Source organism: Rhinopithecus roxellana, chromosome 3 (assembly GCF_007565055.1).
Source record: "Rhinopithecus roxellana isolate Shanxi Qingling chromosome 3, ASM756505v1, whole genome shotgun sequence".
In the NCBI taxonomy this organism is placed as follows: domain Eukaryota; kingdom Metazoa; phylum Chordata; class Mammalia; order Primates; family Cercopithecidae; genus Rhinopithecus; species Rhinopithecus roxellana.
Window position 1 is genome coordinate 68,412,833 of NC_044551.1, and position 20,987 is coordinate 68,433,819.

At 36.4% G+C, this 20,987-nt stretch overlaps 1 protein-coding gene across 1 annotated transcript in view; it reads left to right on the forward strand.

Annotated features, from left to right (window-relative positions):
• The window catches only part of SPEF2 (sperm flagellar 2), a 204,192-nt gene that overhangs the window by 149,573 nt on the left and 33,632 nt on the right, over positions 1-20,987 (forward strand). The window contains exons 25-30 of the mRNA XM_010362911.2: positions 501-652; positions 4,457-4,637; positions 12,480-12,627; positions 14,762-14,890; positions 17,115-17,253; positions 19,975-20,204. Of these exons, the coding sequence (XP_010361213.1) occupies positions 501-652; positions 4,457-4,637; positions 12,480-12,627; positions 14,762-14,890; positions 17,115-17,253; positions 19,975-20,204 (979 nt within the window). The remainder of the gene's footprint in view (positions 1-500; positions 653-4,456; positions 4,638-12,479; positions 12,628-14,761; positions 14,891-17,114; positions 17,254-19,974; positions 20,205-20,987) is intronic.

Here is a 20,987-nt window from a genome sequence, read left to right on the forward strand (position 1 = left end):
TTGCCCTTTGTCGTTTCTCCACAGCTAGGTTGCTCTAGTGAACCAGAACCTAGTGTCTTTTTGTATTTGTATTTTGTATTTGTATGTATAGTGTTTTTTGACATCTCCCATATCAACTCATATGCTACCTATGACAAAGAAGTTTGCTACTATATTGGCTGATTGAATCTAGGACACAGGAATTGCTAATGTTAAAATAGTGAATAGCATGCATTACTTGAAACATCATACATTCTGTAACTGTCACAATGTCAAGAGGCATAGAAAAGTCATTTTGTTAAGTAGAATCATGTTTCATAAATGTAGAGAATGCAAAGTCACTAGTTAATTTTAATGAAAATCTTAGATATAGACTTATAACCAATGCTCCTTCTTAATTTCCAGAAAATTATTTTCAATGTAAATGTTTCCAAAATAGCACTTTCAGAGGCTTATATCGGAAATATGTACGGATCAGCTTGTTCTTTCTTGGATATTAACATTCACATTTGCTATTAAAGGCAGAACTGAACCGTTTCCAAGATACGAAGAGACTCCTTCAAGATTATTACCGGGGAATGGAAAGTAAAATCCCAATAGAGGACAATAAGAGATTTACTCGAATCCCTTTGGTCCAGCTAGATAGTAAAGACAATTCCGAAAGCCAACTTAGGTAAGGCAGGCTATTATATCACACTGTAATTGTTTTAAACATAAAGCTTTGTGATTTAAAATTAATTACCACTAATAAAAATCACACTCCTTCATCTGCAAATCCAAGGTCCAAAAAAGCTCTAATAAACAAACTTTTTTTTTTAACTTTAGTGTGTCATTGACTTAAGACTACTAATATGCATTATCCAATTTATAGGGAATATTTACTCATTTTGCTGCATAGAGAAAATGCGTTTTATGATGGAGTCATCCCACAGACTCTGCAGGTGGTATTCAGGAATATATGGAATACACAAATTCTGAATTCTGAAACACTTTTGGCCCCAACAGTTTCTGGTAAGAAATTATGAACCTCGGCCAGGCGCGGTGGCTCACGCCTGTAATCCCAGCACTTTGGGAGGCCGAGGCGGCAGATCACGAGGTCAGGAGATGGAGACCATCCTGGCTAACACGGTGAAACCCTGTCTCTACTAAAAATACAAAAAAATTTAGCTGGACATGGTGGCGGGCACCTGTAGTCCCAGCTATTCAGGAGGCTGAGAATGGCGTGAACCTGGGAGGCGGAGGTTGCAGTGAGCCGAGATCGTGCCACTGCACTCCAGCCTGGGCGACAGAGCGAGATTCCAATCTCAAAAAAAAAAAAAAAAAAAAAAAAAGAGAAAGAAAGAAATTATCAACATCTAACACTTTTATGAAAGGACCAAAACAGGGGTGTGTGTGTGTGTGTGTGTGTGTGTACATATTGTATTACATAAATGAAAATGGAAGGTGTTTTCAGTCTTTTACAGGTAAAGACATTGAGAAACAGTAAAGTCTCAGTGGTATGTGATAATGACCTTATGAGAGTGACTGAAAGACCTATTGATAGTCTAACATCAGATTTCTGCCAGCAAAAAAATAAACTTGGTGGTAGGATAGAAGAAAAATTTTATTTTCAGCCAAGCAAATCCTGTGCAATGTAAAATTCTGTAAGTCATTGTTTTTGTACATCCAATGGGTAGGGGCAAGGGAAAGGCAAGATCCCCAACTCTGAGAAGTTCTGAACAGATAGAAAAATGTCTTCTAGAAATGGGAGGTAGGAGTGGTGGTGATTCCTGTGGCATGGAACTATAAAAAATTAAGAGAGCTTTTAAAATTAAAGCAATTAAAAAATAGAAATCAAAATCCTTAAAAATTAAATGAATTTTAATTTGAACTAAATAAAATATAGTGAAGAATTAAAACAATCCTTTTAAATGATCAGTAGGCAGGTGATAAACAGAAAATATTATATCAGATATGAGGAGGGGAAAAAGAAAGTCAGATTTTAAAAAATAATATAAAGTCACTGAAAGTTAAATGTAAATCTCCAAGGGGATGAGCTATATATTTTATGTTGAAGGCAGTGTACCATATTTTTACAAGTTTGCTCAGTCAATGCAGGTGTCAGGAGTTGCACAAACTAAACGCAGGATAATGAATATATTTTGAAGTAAGACAGATCTGGTTTGAATCCTAGTTCTGTTAATCATTGTATGTAAATAAATTAAGACAATTTATTTGTTTTCAAGTCACTCCATCTGTCTTAAGCCTCAGTTTCCTTATCTGTAAAGAAGGGATGTTGTGAAGATTATGGAAAATAAAATCTACAAAACATTTAGTACCATCTCGTGGTATCAGAAGATGAGACTGAGTCCCAATAACACTCAATAAATATTGATTATTACCTATTGTATCCTCCTGATTTGTTTCTTTTACCCTCCCTTATTCCAAAAAGAATTTGAGATGGCCTGAACACAATATTTTATGCAGTGATCCAAAGCCCATTTCTGTTCTCTCCTGGCTTTTTCCATCTACTCCCATCACATCCCTGTCAGGCCCACGTGTACACAAGAATATCTAAGAGTAAAAATGTGTCCCCTCTTTTTGACACAAATAGAAGGAAAATATTCAGCAAGATGCTGAAAGAGAACTTTGAGATTAAAAACAATTTTAAAAAATCCAAAGGCAATATAAACCACTAGAACCATCAAAAGAGGCCAAATGTCTATGTCTAGAGTGGCAGTACATTCTGTTCTCAGCACACAATAGCAAGTCAGGCATAATGGGTAAGCTGTTGATGTTGGGTAGTAGAATGAAACTGGCAAAAGAACAGCCAGTTCTTATTTCCTGTGAAAAACTCTGCACCAGTCTCAGCCTCAAATCACAGCTTTGGGTACCTACTGGAACTATCAGTCAATCAATCAATCAACCAATTAACCTATCAACCTGTCATATATAAAGAAAAACAAGAACAATGTTAAAAATTTTCATATATTTTGTCTGCTTTATTCCTCCCAACAACCGTATAGTAATAATAATATTAGTAGTAGTATCATAAGATTATTCACAATGATAGTAATAACTCTTAGTTGATAATGATTACTTGTAATAATTATCATATTTGTATTATTCTAAGAGGAACTGAACTTGATAAAGTCAAATGACATGCTCAAGTTTATACCTACTAATAGTGAGAGAGCTACCTCAATCAGAGTCTTTTCCAGTAAATAAATTCTAAATGCAAATTCTTATTCTAAGTTATATATCACCAGTTCTGTCGTCCAAAGCAAGATGTTGAAAAATACATGTTGTACTGTATTAAACATCTCGAGATCATTACATAAGCCTTACCCTAAGTTATTGAGCACATGAATCACAGTCAAACTGGAGTGACAGTGATTTAGCCTTATTTGATTTTTAAAATGTAATTTAATTTGGGGGTAGATGAGTCGCAGATCCTCAATACACTGCCTTTTTAGGCACGGTAGACTGTGACTGTGATGCTGTACCAGTGATTCATTTTTCTGAATCACTGCTCTGTTCTCCAGCAACTTGAGTCTACAAAACCAAATGCTTGTTCCTAGATTACTGATTCTGACTCTCTTCCTCTAGTTTCAACAAAGGCATCCTTGGAGCTGTTCTCTTCTCGTTTCTTCCCCAAGCTGATAGCTCTTTGCTCTTTCTATTACTAAAGGGAGAGCTCAGTCACAATAAGCATTCTACCTTGTAGATCTTTCCCTGCTTCTGTTAACCTTTGAGATCCTGGGATCCTTCTGGGATAAGATATTCCCAGAGGCAGATCAAAAATTTCTTCACAGGAGCAGCAATAAGGGAAGAGGGAGGGAGAGCTTAACTTTGTGTCCCCACAGCACTTTATAAAACAAAGAAAAAATCTTTATGGGGGTGGTGCTGCAGGCTACCCCACCTACCATCAAAACTTAGCTGCCTCTGTGCAGTAGCCCCTTTCAGACCTCACATGACTATTAGTCATGTGCTACTGTCAGAGGAGATCAGGTGTGTTCAATGTGGTATGGCCGTGGAGAGTCATGTCCTACCTTCAGTTGTGCCCTCCGGGATGCCAAATGATACTTGTCACCTTGGAAAAGTGATCCCCAGTTTTGTTTAGTTTGCTTTTTCATGACTGACTTTTTAATTTATCCTTCATGGGAAGTGTATGCTCTGGAACAAATTACAAAGTCACATTTTTTTATAATAGCCATTGTCTGATCCTCTGCTTTATGATTACTGAGAATTAAGTCTCAAAATTATGTTTTTTGTTGTTGTTTGCTTTGAGTCTCTTCTTATTAACAAGACGTTCTAGACCACAAAAATTTGAATGCAGTCTTTTGTAATCTTTTCTCCATTAAAATAATTCTTCCAGGAAAACTTTGAAAATTGAAATTAAACCAAGAGAGTAAAATTTACAAAGTAACATGGTCACAAAAACAGAATTCTGTTAAGCAAAATTTTTATATCCCTTTTGCTTGTTTGTTTCTCAAAGAATTCCTCTATTTCCTCGAATATCCATTTCTCTGGAAACAGTTACGCCCAAACCAAAAACAAAATCAGTACTGAAGGGCAAGATGGATAATTCCCTAGAAAACGTTGAGTCCAACTTTGAGGCTGATGAAAAGTTGGTCATGGACACCTGGCAACAGGCTTCTTTAGCAGTATCTCATATGGTAAGCAATGTTCATTGTATTTCCTGTTAGTAATACACATTCATTGAATACCAAGCTTGGTAATACGCTATAAGTAGAAAATTTACACAATGTTCTCAAGCACTGTAGAAAGTTGTACCTTCAAAACATTTTTTTTTTTTCTGAAAGAAATAGATAAATGTGATTCGGTCAATAAATTTTTGAGATCATGAAACAAATGAACCAACACTTAGGTTATTTTCTGTGCTGGACTCCGGTTCCAAGTGCAGGGCCTAAAGGCATTCAGGAAATGTTAATGAGGCGAGTCAAGTGTAAGAAAATCAAGACGGAATGGGTCTGGGGCCAAGCAGAAGTCACACCCCTGTTTGCAGGAGCACTTGCAATTGCCATTTAAAAATGAGGTCTGGCATGGTCAGATTTTCCAATTTTCCAAGAAAAGCCAGGCATTCAGATTTTTATGTAAAACTACTAATTTTAACATGTAAGAAATGAAAGAAAAATTTTTAAAAAATATTCTGCAGAGCCAAGCAAATCACACATCAGGCCTATAGGGCTCTAGTTGGCAACCCCACTGCTAGGCATTTTTCCTAAGTCACCTATGAGGTAAGTATTGTTATTATCCAATTTACGGTGGGGAATTAAGGTTCAGAAAGGCTAAGAAACTTGCCCAAATTCTCCTAGCAGGTAAATATCAAAATGAAATTTGAACCTAGGTCTATATGACTTCAAAGCTTGTATCATTTCTACCCAAATCAAAAGGGAAAGGGGAGGCATACATGTAACTTTAATCCAAACAGAAGGTCCACACCATGAAGAAGATACACACAGAGTTTAACTCAGATGATCAATTGCTATTCCCTCATCTGCCGGGTCCTGGGTATACCAAGATGTCTTCTCTTTTCACAACATGCCAAGCCTTCTTTGAGTTTCCGTGAAATATCTCTTTCAAACAGAAAGCAGCATCAACTTTCCAAAAGACTTTGTGAAAGAGGTAAAAGAGGACCTTGCATCGCAGATCTCACAGCAAACAAAATTTCCTACTGGGCACTTTCCAAGTCCCTTCTTGGCGTCTCTGCCTTCAGGCTTTTTTTTCTCTGACCTTCTCATGCAAGCAGCCTCAGTGTTTCCTTTCTTCCTCCCTCTCTTTCTTTTGTTCTTTTTTCCCTCTCAGAAGCAATGATAACTCCTCTCATTGTTTTACATGACTTAATGAACCCACCTAAAGTAAATACTCATGGCACCACTCCCTGGGGAGAAATAGAATAAGGGGTGCAGCTACCTAGTCATACTTTGCTTCTTCCCATTCCTAACGCACTTCGTATTCTCTAAAGGGGACCACCATATTGCCTTTTTAGAAATCATTTCCTTGATGTTCTTAAGAGTTTTATTACCAAAGTCTATAGCTCTAAACACTGATGTGTGGTTTTCCTTGCTTTTAAGCTTTAGATAAATGGACTCATATCTTTTGTCTTTTTTGTGTCTTTTTTTGCTCAACTTTCTTTGTGAGGTTCATCTTATATTTTCATTTTTTGTTGCTGTGTTATATTTCATTATATTAATGTATCACAATTTATTTAACCAGCCTGCTTTTGATATACCTTTGGGTTTTCAGTTTGGTGTTGGTATGGATACTATGAATGCTTGACCGTGTCTAGTGGTAACCATGGGCATAGATAACTGTTGGGTATACATCTAGCAATATGTGCAATCTTCAAAGTTAGTAGACAATACTATACATAATACCTCTGTTTTCATAGGTAGTGCTAAACCCTTTCACCATTTCACTGAACTATCATCTTTGTCATACATTAGATGACCACTTATGTGTAAGTCTGTTGCATTGCTCCAATTGTCTATCCTTATGCCAACACCACACTGATATCATACCATTTATTTGTTACCTGGATGAGCAAATCTTCCCATCTTGTCATCTGCCAAGAATATTTTGGATTTTCATAACTTTTTGCCTTTCCATATTAATTTTCAAATCAGCTCATCAAGATTCACAAAAATGTTGGCTGCTGATTTTTAGGGCAGTATTTATCAGATTATGAGCATTCCTTTTCATACCCTGTTTACTCTGAGAGGTTTTTTCATGAATTGTATTTTCAAATGCTTTTTCTGCCTCTATTATATACTTTTTTCTACATTTTCTGTTAATGTAAAAAATCACACTGACCAATTTTCTAATGTTAAACTTATATCACATTCCTAGAATAAGTCCAACATTTTAATGGGACATCATGTTTCTTACATATGGGTGAATTTGTTTTGTTAATACTTTGTTTAGAATTTTAGTCTTTGAGTAAGACAGTGAAAGTGAGAGAGTTCTGTAATTTTCCTTTCTCATGCTATCTTTGATGGCTTGGAGCATCCAGATAATACTAGCTTCATTAATCAAGCCTGGATATGTTTCCTCTCTATACTTTGGAAAATTTTGTCGAAGTTGGGATTATTTCTTCTTGAAATGCTTGGTAACATTCACTAAGAGGCCATCTAGAACTAAAGTTTTATAGGAGTTTGTAGTACGAGTTTTTGTTGCCCTCCTCCCACCCAGGAATTCATTATCTTTAATAGATTATGCAATGCTTTCTGGTTTTGTTTCTTCTTAGAAAAAACTTGAGTTGATCTTGGTAAATATTATTTTGCTAAGAATTTTTCCATTTCTAAATGTTTAAATTTATGTGTATGAAGTTGTTTAAAGTGGCCTACATTTGTGTTAATATTTACAGTGTCTATATGATGTTCACTTTGTCACTTCTGATGTTTATTATTTGTGCTTTTCCTCTTTTTTTTAATCAGCTTAGCCAGATATTTATCAATCATACCAGGCTTTCCAATAATTGACTTTTAACTTCATTCATTTATTTTACTGTGTGTGTTTTTTCTTTTCTTAATATCATTTTTTTCTCCTGCTATTTTCTTTGGGTTTACTTTTCCATTCTTTCCCTAGGGATTTGAGATAGATCACAGTTTATTAGTATCCAGTCTTTTTTTCTAATATACACATTTGCTACTCTAAAGTTTCCTCCGTGACCACTTTAGCTTCATCTCAAAGCTTCTAATGTGTTACTTTTATCATCGAATTCAAAGCATTTTAGAAATATGTTTTTAATTTTCAAAATAATATGTTGTTTTCTGGCTTGATTACATTTTATTTGTGAAACATATTCTCATGAAAATTTTTGAAGTTGCCTTATGGTCATTTTTTGAAACGTTATGTGTGTACTTGAAATATATTCATTTAAGTGCTTGGTATACATATTGTACCTTATTGTTTATATATAAATATTTTGATATATTGATTATTTTATTATGTATTTTTACATATAGATTATATGTCATTGTTTAAATCTTACTTTTCTCATTTTATTTGAATTTTCTCCTTTGAATTATCAAGAGAGTTTTAATAAGATCATCTGTAATTTGATCAATTTGCCTTATGTATATTTGAGAATGAAATTGGGAAAATATATATTTTTAAATTGCTAAATCTTTCTGGTGAATTGAACCTTTTGTTATTATGAAATAATCTTCTGTATATATAGTGCCTTTGTTTTGTAAATTATACTTTTAGATATTGTTTATATTTCATATCTTTTCATCCTTTCATTTTCATCTTCTCTATGTCTTTTCTGCTATTTTTCCCCTATGGAAGTTTGGTCATCTTGTATTCTGTTACTAGTCTCTTAGCAGTTACCCTAAGAATTACACCATGTATTCCTTTACTCCGCAAAGTGTATTATTTAGTCAATAATTCATGGCGTTATTCCTAGGATAGCCACTAAGTGATTTGTGTGCTGTTTCCAAGCTAATGTGGGGGAAAGATGAAATTTAAAATATTTAATCCAAAAGAAGCAAAGAAAAGAGGGCAGAAAAAATATTCAGGACAAGCAATACAAATAGAAAGTACAGAGAAGATGGTAGATTTATAGCCCAAATATATCTACGACTACATTAAATTTAAATGGGTAAAATGAACTAGATGAAAGAAAATAAGTATTAGATTTTTTAAAAATGGGATATGATGCGTATAAGGATACTAAAATGATTTTTCATTATTGACCTAAGAATGGGTTAGTGTGATGATCTCCACTTGCCATCATAGAATCTCACACCCTTGACCTTCTTTTGGTCTTTAGCGTTAGTTTCTACCTTGATTCCTGACCAGTTAATTGTCTCTTTCCTGAAGTCCTAGCCATCTGTGATCATGTGCCCTTTCCATTCTCATAGCAGTTATTGTCTTTCCCACTCATTTGGCTCTTAGTATCTAGGTATTTGTTGTTGTTTTGTAATTTGTATCTTGTTAGTTGTTAGTCTGAATACTTAACTAGATTCTAAAACTTTTTGTATACCTTGGACTTAGCATAATGCCCACATCAAACATAATATAATAATAAGCCCTCAATATAGTCTTGAGGTGCCGCTGCTGCTATGCTGATGATGCTGATGTCAATATTAGCGATGACGTTAGTGACAATGATGATCATAGCAGAGACCACAACAAGTACCAAGCACCAGAAAGTGGGAAACCAGATGTAGAAGCTCTAGAAAAAAATGAGTTATTCTTATTGTTAAATGAGCAGCATAGACATAATCTACAAATCTTATGAATCTCATTAAAATTACCTGGGAAAATGACACTTAAAAATAGTATATTCTTAGAAAGGGAGGGTCATATAGCGCAAAGAACATTGGCTATGCCTCTTGATTAAGCTGATATGATTTTAGGAAAATCACTTAACCTCTCTAACTCTTTAGTGCTGTGTCTGTAATATTGGAGATAGTCTATCTTTCCTTTGTTGAATGGCTGAAAAAATCCAATGAAATACTCTATGTAAAGTGTTTTAGAAACTGTACATTTTAACTTATCATTATGTTAAGAAATGTATTCAAAACTGTACCCTTTTCCTTGTGGACTTTTAAAAATCTTATAGAAAGCATAGGAAAATAGACTGCTTAGTGATTAATATTACTAACAATTATATTTGAATCCTGTTTGACTTTGATGTCACACAATCTTAAGGGAATTTTGAATTTCAAATGAAACAGGTGTGATTCACTAAACTGTTGTGGGGCAAACAGCACCAGCTGAGATTAGTGCAACTAAAAATGAGAACACTCTAACACAGGCTTTTTTCTACACAGCAGTTTTACCAAGAGCTATCCATTTAGTAGACTGTGTTAATTTTTGGCAAAACTTTCTTCTAATTAGCAGATATGCAGTGATTTCAAAGAAACAAGTCATGTTTTTAACGCCCACAATGTCAAGGCATTATGTCTAAAGTTCTCTCCAGTGTTATAAGCTAGATTGCTGAATGAACTGTTACTTATGTTAATTTTTGATAGCAACCCAGAGGTCTTTGGGGAAAGTGGACCAGAAAAATTCAGATAATTATGATGCATAATTATGCAGGTAATTAAGATAATTATCATCATCACAAAGTTGTTTACAAAGGGGAAAAATCCAATTTTGAAGAAAATTGCTAACTTACAGTGCTTTGCAGGAACCGATTAAAAATTTAATTGCGTGCAATTTAGGGGAGGAATTTTAGCAAGTCTGCTTTCCGCTTTACTAAGAACTTGCAAGTACAGTATCTGGTACTCATTTTTATCGAAAGGGCATCTGGTTTAAATTAAAAAAAAGGAAAAAGCAAAGGCAGAAAGAAAGAAAAAGACAAAAAAAAAAAAAAAAAAAAAAAACACAAAGAAACCTGCTTGCTCTCTGAAACCTTTCTGTATTCCTCCAAGATTCTGGTGATACTGAAGAAGTTGAGGGTGCATTCTGTGGAATATGATTCTTTTGAAAGAAAGTACATTGATTATTAAGCATCTACTGGGCATCCCCTTTGAGCACAGCACGTATACTCAAAGCTATGAAGAATACAAAGAAGTAGGACTGGCTTAGTTCTGGGAAGCATGAGGCCCCTTTGGAGGGTGGGGCAAGATTTAACACTCATAGAACACTTGGGAACAGTTACACGCTGCCATGGGGTATGAAGTGTAGCAGAATTTTGGAGAAGGCAGGAACTGGCTAGTCTATCTCACCCACAAAACTGCAGCAGTCTTTGAGGGTAGAGATTATGCCTTATTCGTTTTTCTATTCACCTCCATTAATCTTTCTCTTTGTCCTCTCATCCCCTCATCCCATTCTCCCCAGAAATTATAAATAATTAAATAAGCCCTCAATAGCCCCCATTTTTTCACCAATTGCTTTTTTAATTGAGATTTTAGAGTTTTAAACCCTATGTTGCTACTGCCTCCACAATGTGTGTGTGTGTGTACGTGTGTACATGTGTTGTTTCTACCTTTGGGATTCTTTCCTGGGTTCTCATTTCTTGGGGCAACACTCATAAACAATCTTCACCTCCCAGGGGCAGTTGAACTTATTGCAAAATGTCCAGTATTTCTAACTACAATTACAACCCCAGTCACACAAGCCTCAAGACAAGAGTGTACATATATATAATCTTAATTTACAAATGATAATTGCATATATTTATAAAGTACAGTGTGAAGTTTTGATGTCTGTATACATTGTGGGATGATTGAATCAAGCTAATTAGCATATCTATTACCTCACTTATTATTTTTGTGGTTAGAACATTGAAAATTTACTCTTTTAGCAATTTTGAAATATACATTATTATTAACTATAGTCACCGTGCTGGGCAATACATCACCAGAGCTTATTCCTCTTATCTAACTGAAACTTAGTACCTTTGACCAACATCTCCGCTTTCCCTGTCCCACCTACTCACCCACCCCAGCCCCTGGTAACCACTCTTCTACTTTCTACTTCTATGCTTTGACTTTTTAAGATTCTACAAATAAGTGAGATCATGCAGTATTTACCTTTCTGTGCCTGGCTTATTTTGCTTAGCATAATGTCCTCCAGGTCCATCTGTGTTGTCATGAGACAAGGTTTTTCTGCTGCCTGAAGTGCAGAGCCAGCCACAGAGGAGAGGTGGAGGGATACCTGCGGTTCCTGACCCCATGGGTGGGGAAGGACAGAGCTTCTCCATTCAGCACTTAGAATGAGGTGACAGAACAACTAATCTCAAGCCAGGACACTTGCAAGAATGAAAGGAGGTGCTTGGTGGGATGGAGAGAAGCTGAAAGCCCAGCGGAGGAAGCTAAGAACCTTGGGGTTAGCCTGTTGAATGGGTCAACTTCACAAATACTGAGTCTTTTGGGGGTGATATTTAGTGCTCAAGTAGAATAGAAGGCCAGGATTCAACTAACCATGACCCAGTTAACACAGGGCATGCAGTCCCAAAAATTGGCTGTTGCCGAGGGTGATGAATATATGTAGGTTGATACCACAAATATACACCCAGAACATAAACAAATACGCTTCTGCAGTATTAAAATTTTATGAATGCAAATGAAAGAAAAAAATGTAAAAAAAAAAAAAAAAAAAAAAAAACTCTGTAGGGGATCAGTTATCAAAAAAGGTTAAGAAACAATGATACAGGGAAATACCCCGGATTGGAAGTCGAGAGATTAAAGGAACTGAGAAGTATAAATGTGTGTCTGAGATTTAAAAGAAAGGAATTTTTGCATAACCATGGAGTTGTGACACTCTGGAGGTGGCAGTGAGGAAACATAAGGATGATTTGCAGGTGGGGCTTGAGAAAGTGAGCGGCCTCCACACAGATGGTGGCAGGGAAGCCGCATCTTGGGGCAGGGCCAGGTTTCCACTTAAGTAAAACATGGTGGGGTGTGTTTTGTAAATTTCGAATACATGGGCACAGTTGTTTACAGTGGATTAAGGTTTCAACAGAATTTATGACTACATCCAAATGGTTACCCTATTTTATAAATGCTACATTAACTGAAATATTGCTGTTACGCAACCAGGTGGCTGCTGAAATTCATCAGAGGCTCATGGAAGAAGAAAAAGAAAACCAGCCAGCAGACCCCAAAGAAAAATCTCCTCAGATGGGTGCAAATAAAAAAGTCAAAAAGGAGCCACCCAAGAAAAAACAGGAAGACAAAAAACCCAAAGGTATTTATGCTTTTAGCACTCAGAACTCTGGATGCCTAAACCTCTCCTTGGTAGAAAACAAGCATTTAACTAGACACGTTATTAGCCTCTAAGCCACTAAAATACTACTCATTAGGTTTAAACTAGAGACCCAGGCTTCTATGATTTGTGGTGTTAGTGGCAAATCATATTGCATACCAAGCCCACCTAACTTGTTTAACCAAATAGCCAGATGTACCAAGGGTAAAATAAACCTCAAAGACAGTTTCGAAATGTTAAAAGAACTTCCAGGATGGGACTATGTCATCTGAAAAGTCTATGCAGAAAGGCTAACACTGCAGTAACAAAGAGAAGTTTAAAAGCTATGTTTTTAAAAGCTATGTGTACGTTTCAGGGGCAAGTCCTTTTCTCCTGGAGGCCTCCTGCCTAAATCCCTGCCTCAGTAGCATGAGGAAAAACAAAGAGTTGAGAAAATACATCTTGAAAGAGATCCCTAATTAACCTTAGGAATGAATAGCTTTGGCATCACCATTACCCTCCCACTCTGAAGTGGAATCCTGGGAAGCAAATGAACAGAACTCACTCCACTCATAGATTAACCATGATATGTTTATTGTATACCTGCTATGTGAAATGCTCTAGATGGATGCCAAGAACACAATAGTAAATTAAAAATAAAACCAAAAATCACAACCACAGTCCCTGCCCTAACCCAGCTGTAGTCTTGCAGTAAAGACATGTGACTATTGTTCTTTGATAGGGGAGGTACAAGTACCTTAAGAACAAGGTCTCCCCACTCCATCCTAAGGTGTATAAGACGTTTCTTAGATGGAGAACATTCAAGCAGCCAGGAATGGGAGTTAAAGGAAGGCACTGAGGATGGAGGAAGGAGTGGGTCAGTGGCACTTGAAGGAAAGGGAAGAGTATTACCTTGATAAAGAACACACCGCTTAAGTCCATCTCAAGTGGCAGGAATAAGGGAAGTGCTTCTGTTGACTTTAATGGAATAACTGTTGGAGTCTGATCCCTTAATTTTACAGATGATAAAACAGAAATCCAGAGAGATTAATCTCTCCTTCATCTGTAACTTACATATGCATCTATTATTGCAACATATTACAATTTCTTTGTTTACAGTATGTCTTCTTTACAAGATTTGAACCCTTCGAAGTCAGACCCTCAAAGAAAGATTAGTTGAACTGAAAATAGAGCTATGTAAATGAACCCTGCAACTAGAATCATATTGCCATAGCCCATGGGTAAATCCTTTGATAAGTACTGACAAATTTATATTTTCTAATTATCTTATATGATCACTGATGTACTTATAGTAAAGTTCTAATTAAAATATAATTCAATTAGCCAGGAGCAGTGCCTCACACCTGTAATCCTGCACTTTGGAAGGCCAAGGCAGGCGGATTGCTTGAGCCCAGGAGTTTGAGACCAGCCTGAGCAACATGACAAAACTCTGTCTTTAAAAAAAATACAATAAAATAGCTGGGTGTGGTGGCACACGTCTGTAGTCCCAGCTACTAGGGAGGCTGAGGTGGAAAGATTGCCTGAGCTTGGGAGGTCGAGGCTGCAGTGAACCATGAGCATGCCACTGCACTCCAGCCTGGGTGACAGAGCAAGACTGTTTCAAAAGATAATAATGATATTTAAATAGATTCTAGATTCTTGACCATCACCCGCATTTCACCCACATCTTCTTGAGGTTATTCTCGTATCTTCTTTTTTTGGTGAAGATCTAGGAAACACTTTGCTAACAGAAATTATCCCTTATGGAGTGGTAATTCTGCAGGTGTCTAATGGGGTCAGCACTATGTTGGGATTTGCTAATTTCTGTCCCCAAACTCTGGATTTCACTACGTTTGGAAACTGTAACCATCTCTGCACTTGCTACATACCTTATTTTTTAATTATACTACACAAATGGGGTGGTTTTATATGAGTCCAGCCCAGAACCATACAGAGAATTCTCAAGGAAAAATTCAGTATTTCATCACACACACTGGGAGGACCAAGGTTTCATTGTTTCCAAATCACTAGAGGTTTATAGCTTAACAAATTTTGCTTTGTGCTCATTCTGTGCAAATACTATGTGCATACCTTTGTATTTTGTTAGTTTACTCAGCATGTTTCATTGCCCTTTCAGGTAAATCACCACCTATGGCAGAAGCAACTCCTGTCATAGTAACAACAGAGGAGATTGCTGAAATCGAAAGGAAAAATGAGCTGCGGCTCAAAATAAAAGAAGAACACCTTGCTGCCTTGCAATTTGAAGGTAGCAATTGAAACGACTAAGATGATGCTGTTCCGTAGAAAGGAGACCAGTAGCCAAACATCCCACAACTGACTCATCAACTGCCTCAGACCATGTCTATGAGAACATACAGCAAAGAGATTGAAAAGTACAATATTCAGTTGACTGATTTTGTTTGACCACACAAGGACTAGATTTGAGTGTTGCGTGAGTCAGATGTTTTGACATCACCTAATCAGTCTTAACTGATGGCAGTATCTCAAAAAGAATCAAAAAGAATTTGGGAATGCATTACAAAAAGCAATAGCAGTAATTAAGATCTCATAAAACAGAAACAAAAGAAAATGTTGAAAGTTGGTATGATTTTACAGGTTTAGGTAGGGACTACCTAAAGTAAGTGGTTTTATATTACAGTAAGAATAATTTAGGTCCCTCATTAGGAAAATAAATTCTAACTGAAGGCTAACAGGCCCTGAAAGTGAGTTCTTGGGAACAAAGGCCATAGAAGAGCCAGTCATATATCTATTATGTTCAGGGGTGTTCTTCTCTATAAGAGCAATGACTCCACAAAACATTTTCCTTATGGCTGTCCTATTTGTCTTGTAATACAATTCTAAATGAAATCTGAAAAGATCAGGAAACTGAGCAAACCTATCCTAAGGGGAAAAAACATGGTCAATATACAAGATGACAAAACCACAAAAATGTGGCATGGGGTATGCCGAGAGACCTATAACTACTCAGTGACTATTAACTACTAAGGATGCTTTCCATCCCTTGTTTCTCTCGTTTTCTCTCCCGTCTTCCCTGTCTTACTACCACCCACTTCTATAACTCCAACAATAAAATCTGAAGTCAGTTGAACACAGGGAGACTGTGGCATCAGGTGAGTCCAGGACAGATGCATCTCCCCTGTTGCCTGCCCTGCATCTGATTTCAGTGGTTTTCAGTATACTTCATCTTTCAGTTCATTCCGTACATGATCCTTAGTGTAGCAAAATTCATTTATTCATATAACAAATGATTATTGACTTTCCAGTCTGTACGAAACCCTGTGATAGTTGCTAGAGACATATACTTGTATGTATGAACATAAACAAAAAATGAAACTCAGTCTCAAGGAAGAGAAATGCAATCACTGTTGCATGTTGACCTGTTGACAGCTGGGCCTGTAGTCACAGCTCCTGAAGAGATTGAAGTGAAGGATCGATTGTGTTTGAATCCAGCCTGGGCAACATAGTGAGATCCTGTCTCAAAAAAAAAAAAATGTGATATTGGTGGTGGGCATATGGGGCAAAGGGGACATGAGGGGAGTTCCTGACTTACCCGAGGAACTAATTCTTGAGCTGAATTGGAAGACTATGGAGAAGTTTTTCCAGGGGAAAAACTGGCTTGAGAATGAAGAGAAGTATTGCATGCCATGGCAGAGAGAGGGCTAAGAGGCATATCGGCTTGTGAGTAGCTTAAGAGCATGAGGCATGTTCTGGGAAGGAGCGACTTGGGAGATGGAGAGGCTAGACCATGGAGGGTTATTTAGGCCCTGCCAAGAATGTTCGATTCTTCCCTGGTGGCAACTGGGAGCTAGTGAAAAATTATGAGCAGAAAAGTGATTATGATCACATCTGCAGGTAAGACAAATTACTCTGGATAGTGTAGAGGTGGGGGAAGAAATTTAGAAAAAGTAGGATTGAGGCTATTGCAACAGTTTAAGTGAGAGATAATCAGCACCCAAACTAGGCAGTGACGATGGAAAAAGCCAAAAAGAGAAACTGGAAAAATTTTGGAGATAAAATCCACCAAACAAATTATGTGCTAGGATCAGTAATGGGCCCAGGAGCACATGGAGTTTGCCCTGCTTTTAGTGGTGCTGAGAAATACAATGGCAATGCCACTCCAGGATCTAAAGTAGGGAGATAAGCAAGAGACTTGTCCCCCACTCCCTTTTCAAAATTCAGAAATTACCTATCTGTGTTCTCACATTTCGTTTGTCAAGGAGTAGATTGCTATAAAGTGCAATAGATAAAAAGTTCAATTATAGTTTTGGTTCATATAATTTCTCAAATGACTACCACATACTACATTTTACTTCTCAGTGAGATGGATGTTATCTTACCTATTCTGGTGTATTAAATGTGCACCTCAAGCTTCAAAAATTGAAGCACGAGTGGTTTCAAAGTGAATCTGTTCATTAGTAAATGAGTGCACTGCAATATGTTAAAACATTCTTATTTCTCTTTGCAAATAGAAATAGCCACACAGTTTCGACTTGAACTGATAAAGACAAAAGCATTGGCTCTTCTTGAAGATTTAGTAACAAAGGTGGTTGATGTATATAAACTCATGGAAAAATGGCTTGGTGAGAGATATTTGAATGAAATGGCCAGGTAAAGTACTACATGACTTTCTGAAAATATGTTTTGTGTATTCTAAGTACCAAAATTGATGAAGATTTTTAAGGTATTTACAAATTTAAATTACAATTACAAATATAAATTTTGACCTTTTAGGAAATCACGTGTATAAACAGACAGCATGAGCTTTACTATTATGTTTGTATTAACTCTTTTCTAACAGTAAATCATGCATCAAAGGGTTCTATTGCTATATTTAACTTTGCACAATATTTATAAGTTTAGCTGTCATACTGATCAATACGAACCTTATTTTACAAGGTAAGATTATAGTTAATTTACAAATAGTTTTCAGAAGTAAAATAATGCTCCATACTTTTCTAATGGTAGATTTATTATTAGTCAGAGCCAATTAAGGGGAGATTAAAAAGTCATTCACTGGAATGTTTTACCAACTAGACTTATTCTCTTTTAAGACCAACCCCAAGTTTTACTTTTCTGTTGAGTTCCAAAGACTTCCCAGACTTCCATTGCTACTGAGGGGCAATGACTCCCATCCTGTTAGTTCACCCCTAAAAGGTACAAAAAGGCAGCTCAGCAGAGTGAGTCATGATTGTCCAGACCAGGAGCTCCATCTTGTCCACACATTAGAAGCATGATTGACGGCTCTGGGCCTCATTGGCTTCATCTATACAAGCAAACACTCCAGCCAGCTATTTCAGAAGTTTACACTAGATCTAGATTCCAAGATGCACTACAGTTTACAATAAACATTTACTGAAAACTTATAAGTTGCTACACAAAGAGTATTCAAAAGGCAAGTAAGTATTCTTAGAAGCAACAATTGTCACGTAAAAAGCAGCTGTTATGGTTTGTTTTCTCTGGTCCTTGTCTCATAGTGAAGTTCTTCTGTAAAGTCTTCAGCCTAGTTGTTTAGAACTGCTGCTCCATAGTAAAACAAACAAACAAACGTTAAACAGAATAAAAAATGCAAACACAAGCATAAGTAAGTAAGCTTACTGCAGTAATACTTAAAATCATTTTGCTACTGGATAACCAAGTCAGTTACTCATCAGCATCACACAGCAGTAATATTCAGTTCTGTTCTCTGCCTACTATTTTCAAATGAAAGTGTATCGTCTTCATTTTTGGGATCCATGACTCCCATCCATGCGGCCATCCAGTGTAAATGCATATTAGTTTTAGCAAATATACTCATATTTCTCAGATTTATATTGTATATGTCTTTGCTCTGTGAATATACATATGCTGTCATGAACTGTGACCCAAGAAGTTAAAACCTAGAAATGTGATACAAATAAATAAAAAAATAGTTGGCAGATCCCTTTGACCTTCAAATCCTGTTTTCATTTTCCGGGTACTTTTTTCCTTCCATTGTTAAGATTACTCCTAGTAACCTTCCACTAGGTGGCGCGCATCTGTTTTAGTATCCTGATGCCCAATAAAGGTACTATTATTCTATTAGTCTTGTTTTACAGAGTATCCTACAGGGTTATGGTTGGGTCTCAATCCACATTTGGAGTCCCTCGTCACTCACATAAATTCAGCAGCTATCCAGTGACCTTCTCCTCTGTCCCCGAGCACGCAACCACCCTAAAACATAAACTAATTGACTAACCCGTATTACATGGGCACTCACAAAGACAACGTTCTGGAGTTGAATTCGAGTATCTTTTGAAAGATAGCAACTAATACTACTTTTTAAATTTTCAGTTGTATGTTCAGTATGTGGTATATTTGGTGCTTATGAATTATATAAAATCAGATTAAATATGCATTTTTCTGTGATGCTCACTTTCATTGTAATATATAAACAAGATCCTGTCTTCGGTACAGTTATAATGCACTTATTCATGTATGAAACCTCTCTAGCCTTTAAAACGACTTTTAAAAGATCATTAACTATACCCCCAGTACAATTTAAATCCTTGCCGTATGTGAGTTCACATTAGTAGCCATAAGATAGGGAGTGTTGTGTGGTTGATTCCATTGCAAAGACAAGGAAATTCAGAGAGCTTAGGTTACTTGCCCCAGGATCTGTGGCTAGAGAGTGTCCTAGGATGAGAACTCAGATTCCAGTACTCTTTCTACCGCATCATAGTGGTTCCCAACTGTTGCTTCTTTACCGTGTGATCTAGCTAGGAATTGTTATTCTTCATGAAGACAGCAAAGCAATTTCAATGGATTATATGCAACAGAGGCTATTCTGATATCTTTGTTTTAGATAACATCAAACTTCTTGTCAGAAATAGAGAAAAGCCACTCTTGTAGAAATACATTATCGAACTTGATTCACTTCATAATTCATCCTGATTCCAAATAAATGTATTATTCTAATAGTCATGTTTTACAGAGTATTGTGCCATATAACCTTATTCTGGTTCACACTTAGAATGAAATATAACCCTTGATATAATCTTGCTTACATAGTAAAATATATTCTAATACTAATAAAAACTATATTTAATAGATGCTCTTTAAGTTCAGTTTTGTGTAAAATGTGTAACTATTAGCTATTTAATAAGCATGCATTTTCTATTTAATCTGCATTTATTTATACCCTGCCTTTTTACAAAATAGATTTGGGGACAAATTGAAATTTATAAGCGTGCAGATGGAGTTGTCTAACAGCTATATAATGTGTTTACTTTTGTGTGTATGTCTTATAAGCAAACTTTATTAATCTAATAGTATTTTTCATGGGGTTAACGCTATCCATTTTACCACTTTCAGTGTAGAAAAATTAACTGACGTAGCTCGCTATCACATTGAAACATCTACAAAAATTCAGAATGAACTTTATTTAAACCAAGAAGACTTCTTCATTAATGGCAACATAAAAGTCTTTCCAGATCCTCCCCCACCGATACGTCCTCCACCTGTAGAAAAGGAAGAAGATGGCACCCTGACCATTGAACAGCTTGACAATCTTCGGGATCAGTTCTTAGATATGGCACCTAAAGGTAGGAAAAATGATTATTGTGAAAAGAGCACAAAAAAAGGTTAAGATTAACCAGGACAGCAATCACTTGCCAACAAGTAAAATCAGCTCTATGGGATCGTGTAGCACTAAAACATGCCCTTGCTTTGTTCTAGTTTATTAAATATTTCTTTCATACAACACAGACCCTAATTAAACAAGCAGGAGCCACTGTGAATAATGCTTGAGCAGTGTGGTGATCCTCATTCCTGGTAATTCCCCTCTCCTGCCCCTTGCTGACAGGTTTGTATATTTGAGTATTACTGCACTTGGCAGCTTACAGAAAGACTTTGTGCATACTTCTAGTTTAGATTTTGTATTGAGATTATGAGTTTGTGTCTCTCTGAGGGGACCAGGGAATAGAAGATTTCCCTTTTATGTTGGCCTTTTCCCTCAGTGCTTGTAGACCGTAAGCAGAATCAAATAAGCTGTTAGAAAATGTTGGCTTAATTAATTAGTTTGTTCATATGTATGTGTAAATGTTTTCTGCACACAACAATTTTAGCTCTTTCACATTTTATCAGCATGGACCTACAGCATCTGCACAGCCTTTTTTTATTCAGGCTTTTCCTACTTCCAGATATTCTTCAATGAGTTCTGTCAATTGATAGCACAAGTAATTCAGACAGGTCACATAGGATTATCATCTCCCTTTAAATGTCTAGATACTGACTCACAGAGGAGTTGAGCAGATTTTTTGCCTATGATCATATGTCATTCAGAACTCTGCAGATCCAAAGTTCTTGCCCCTTCTCACTGAACTAAG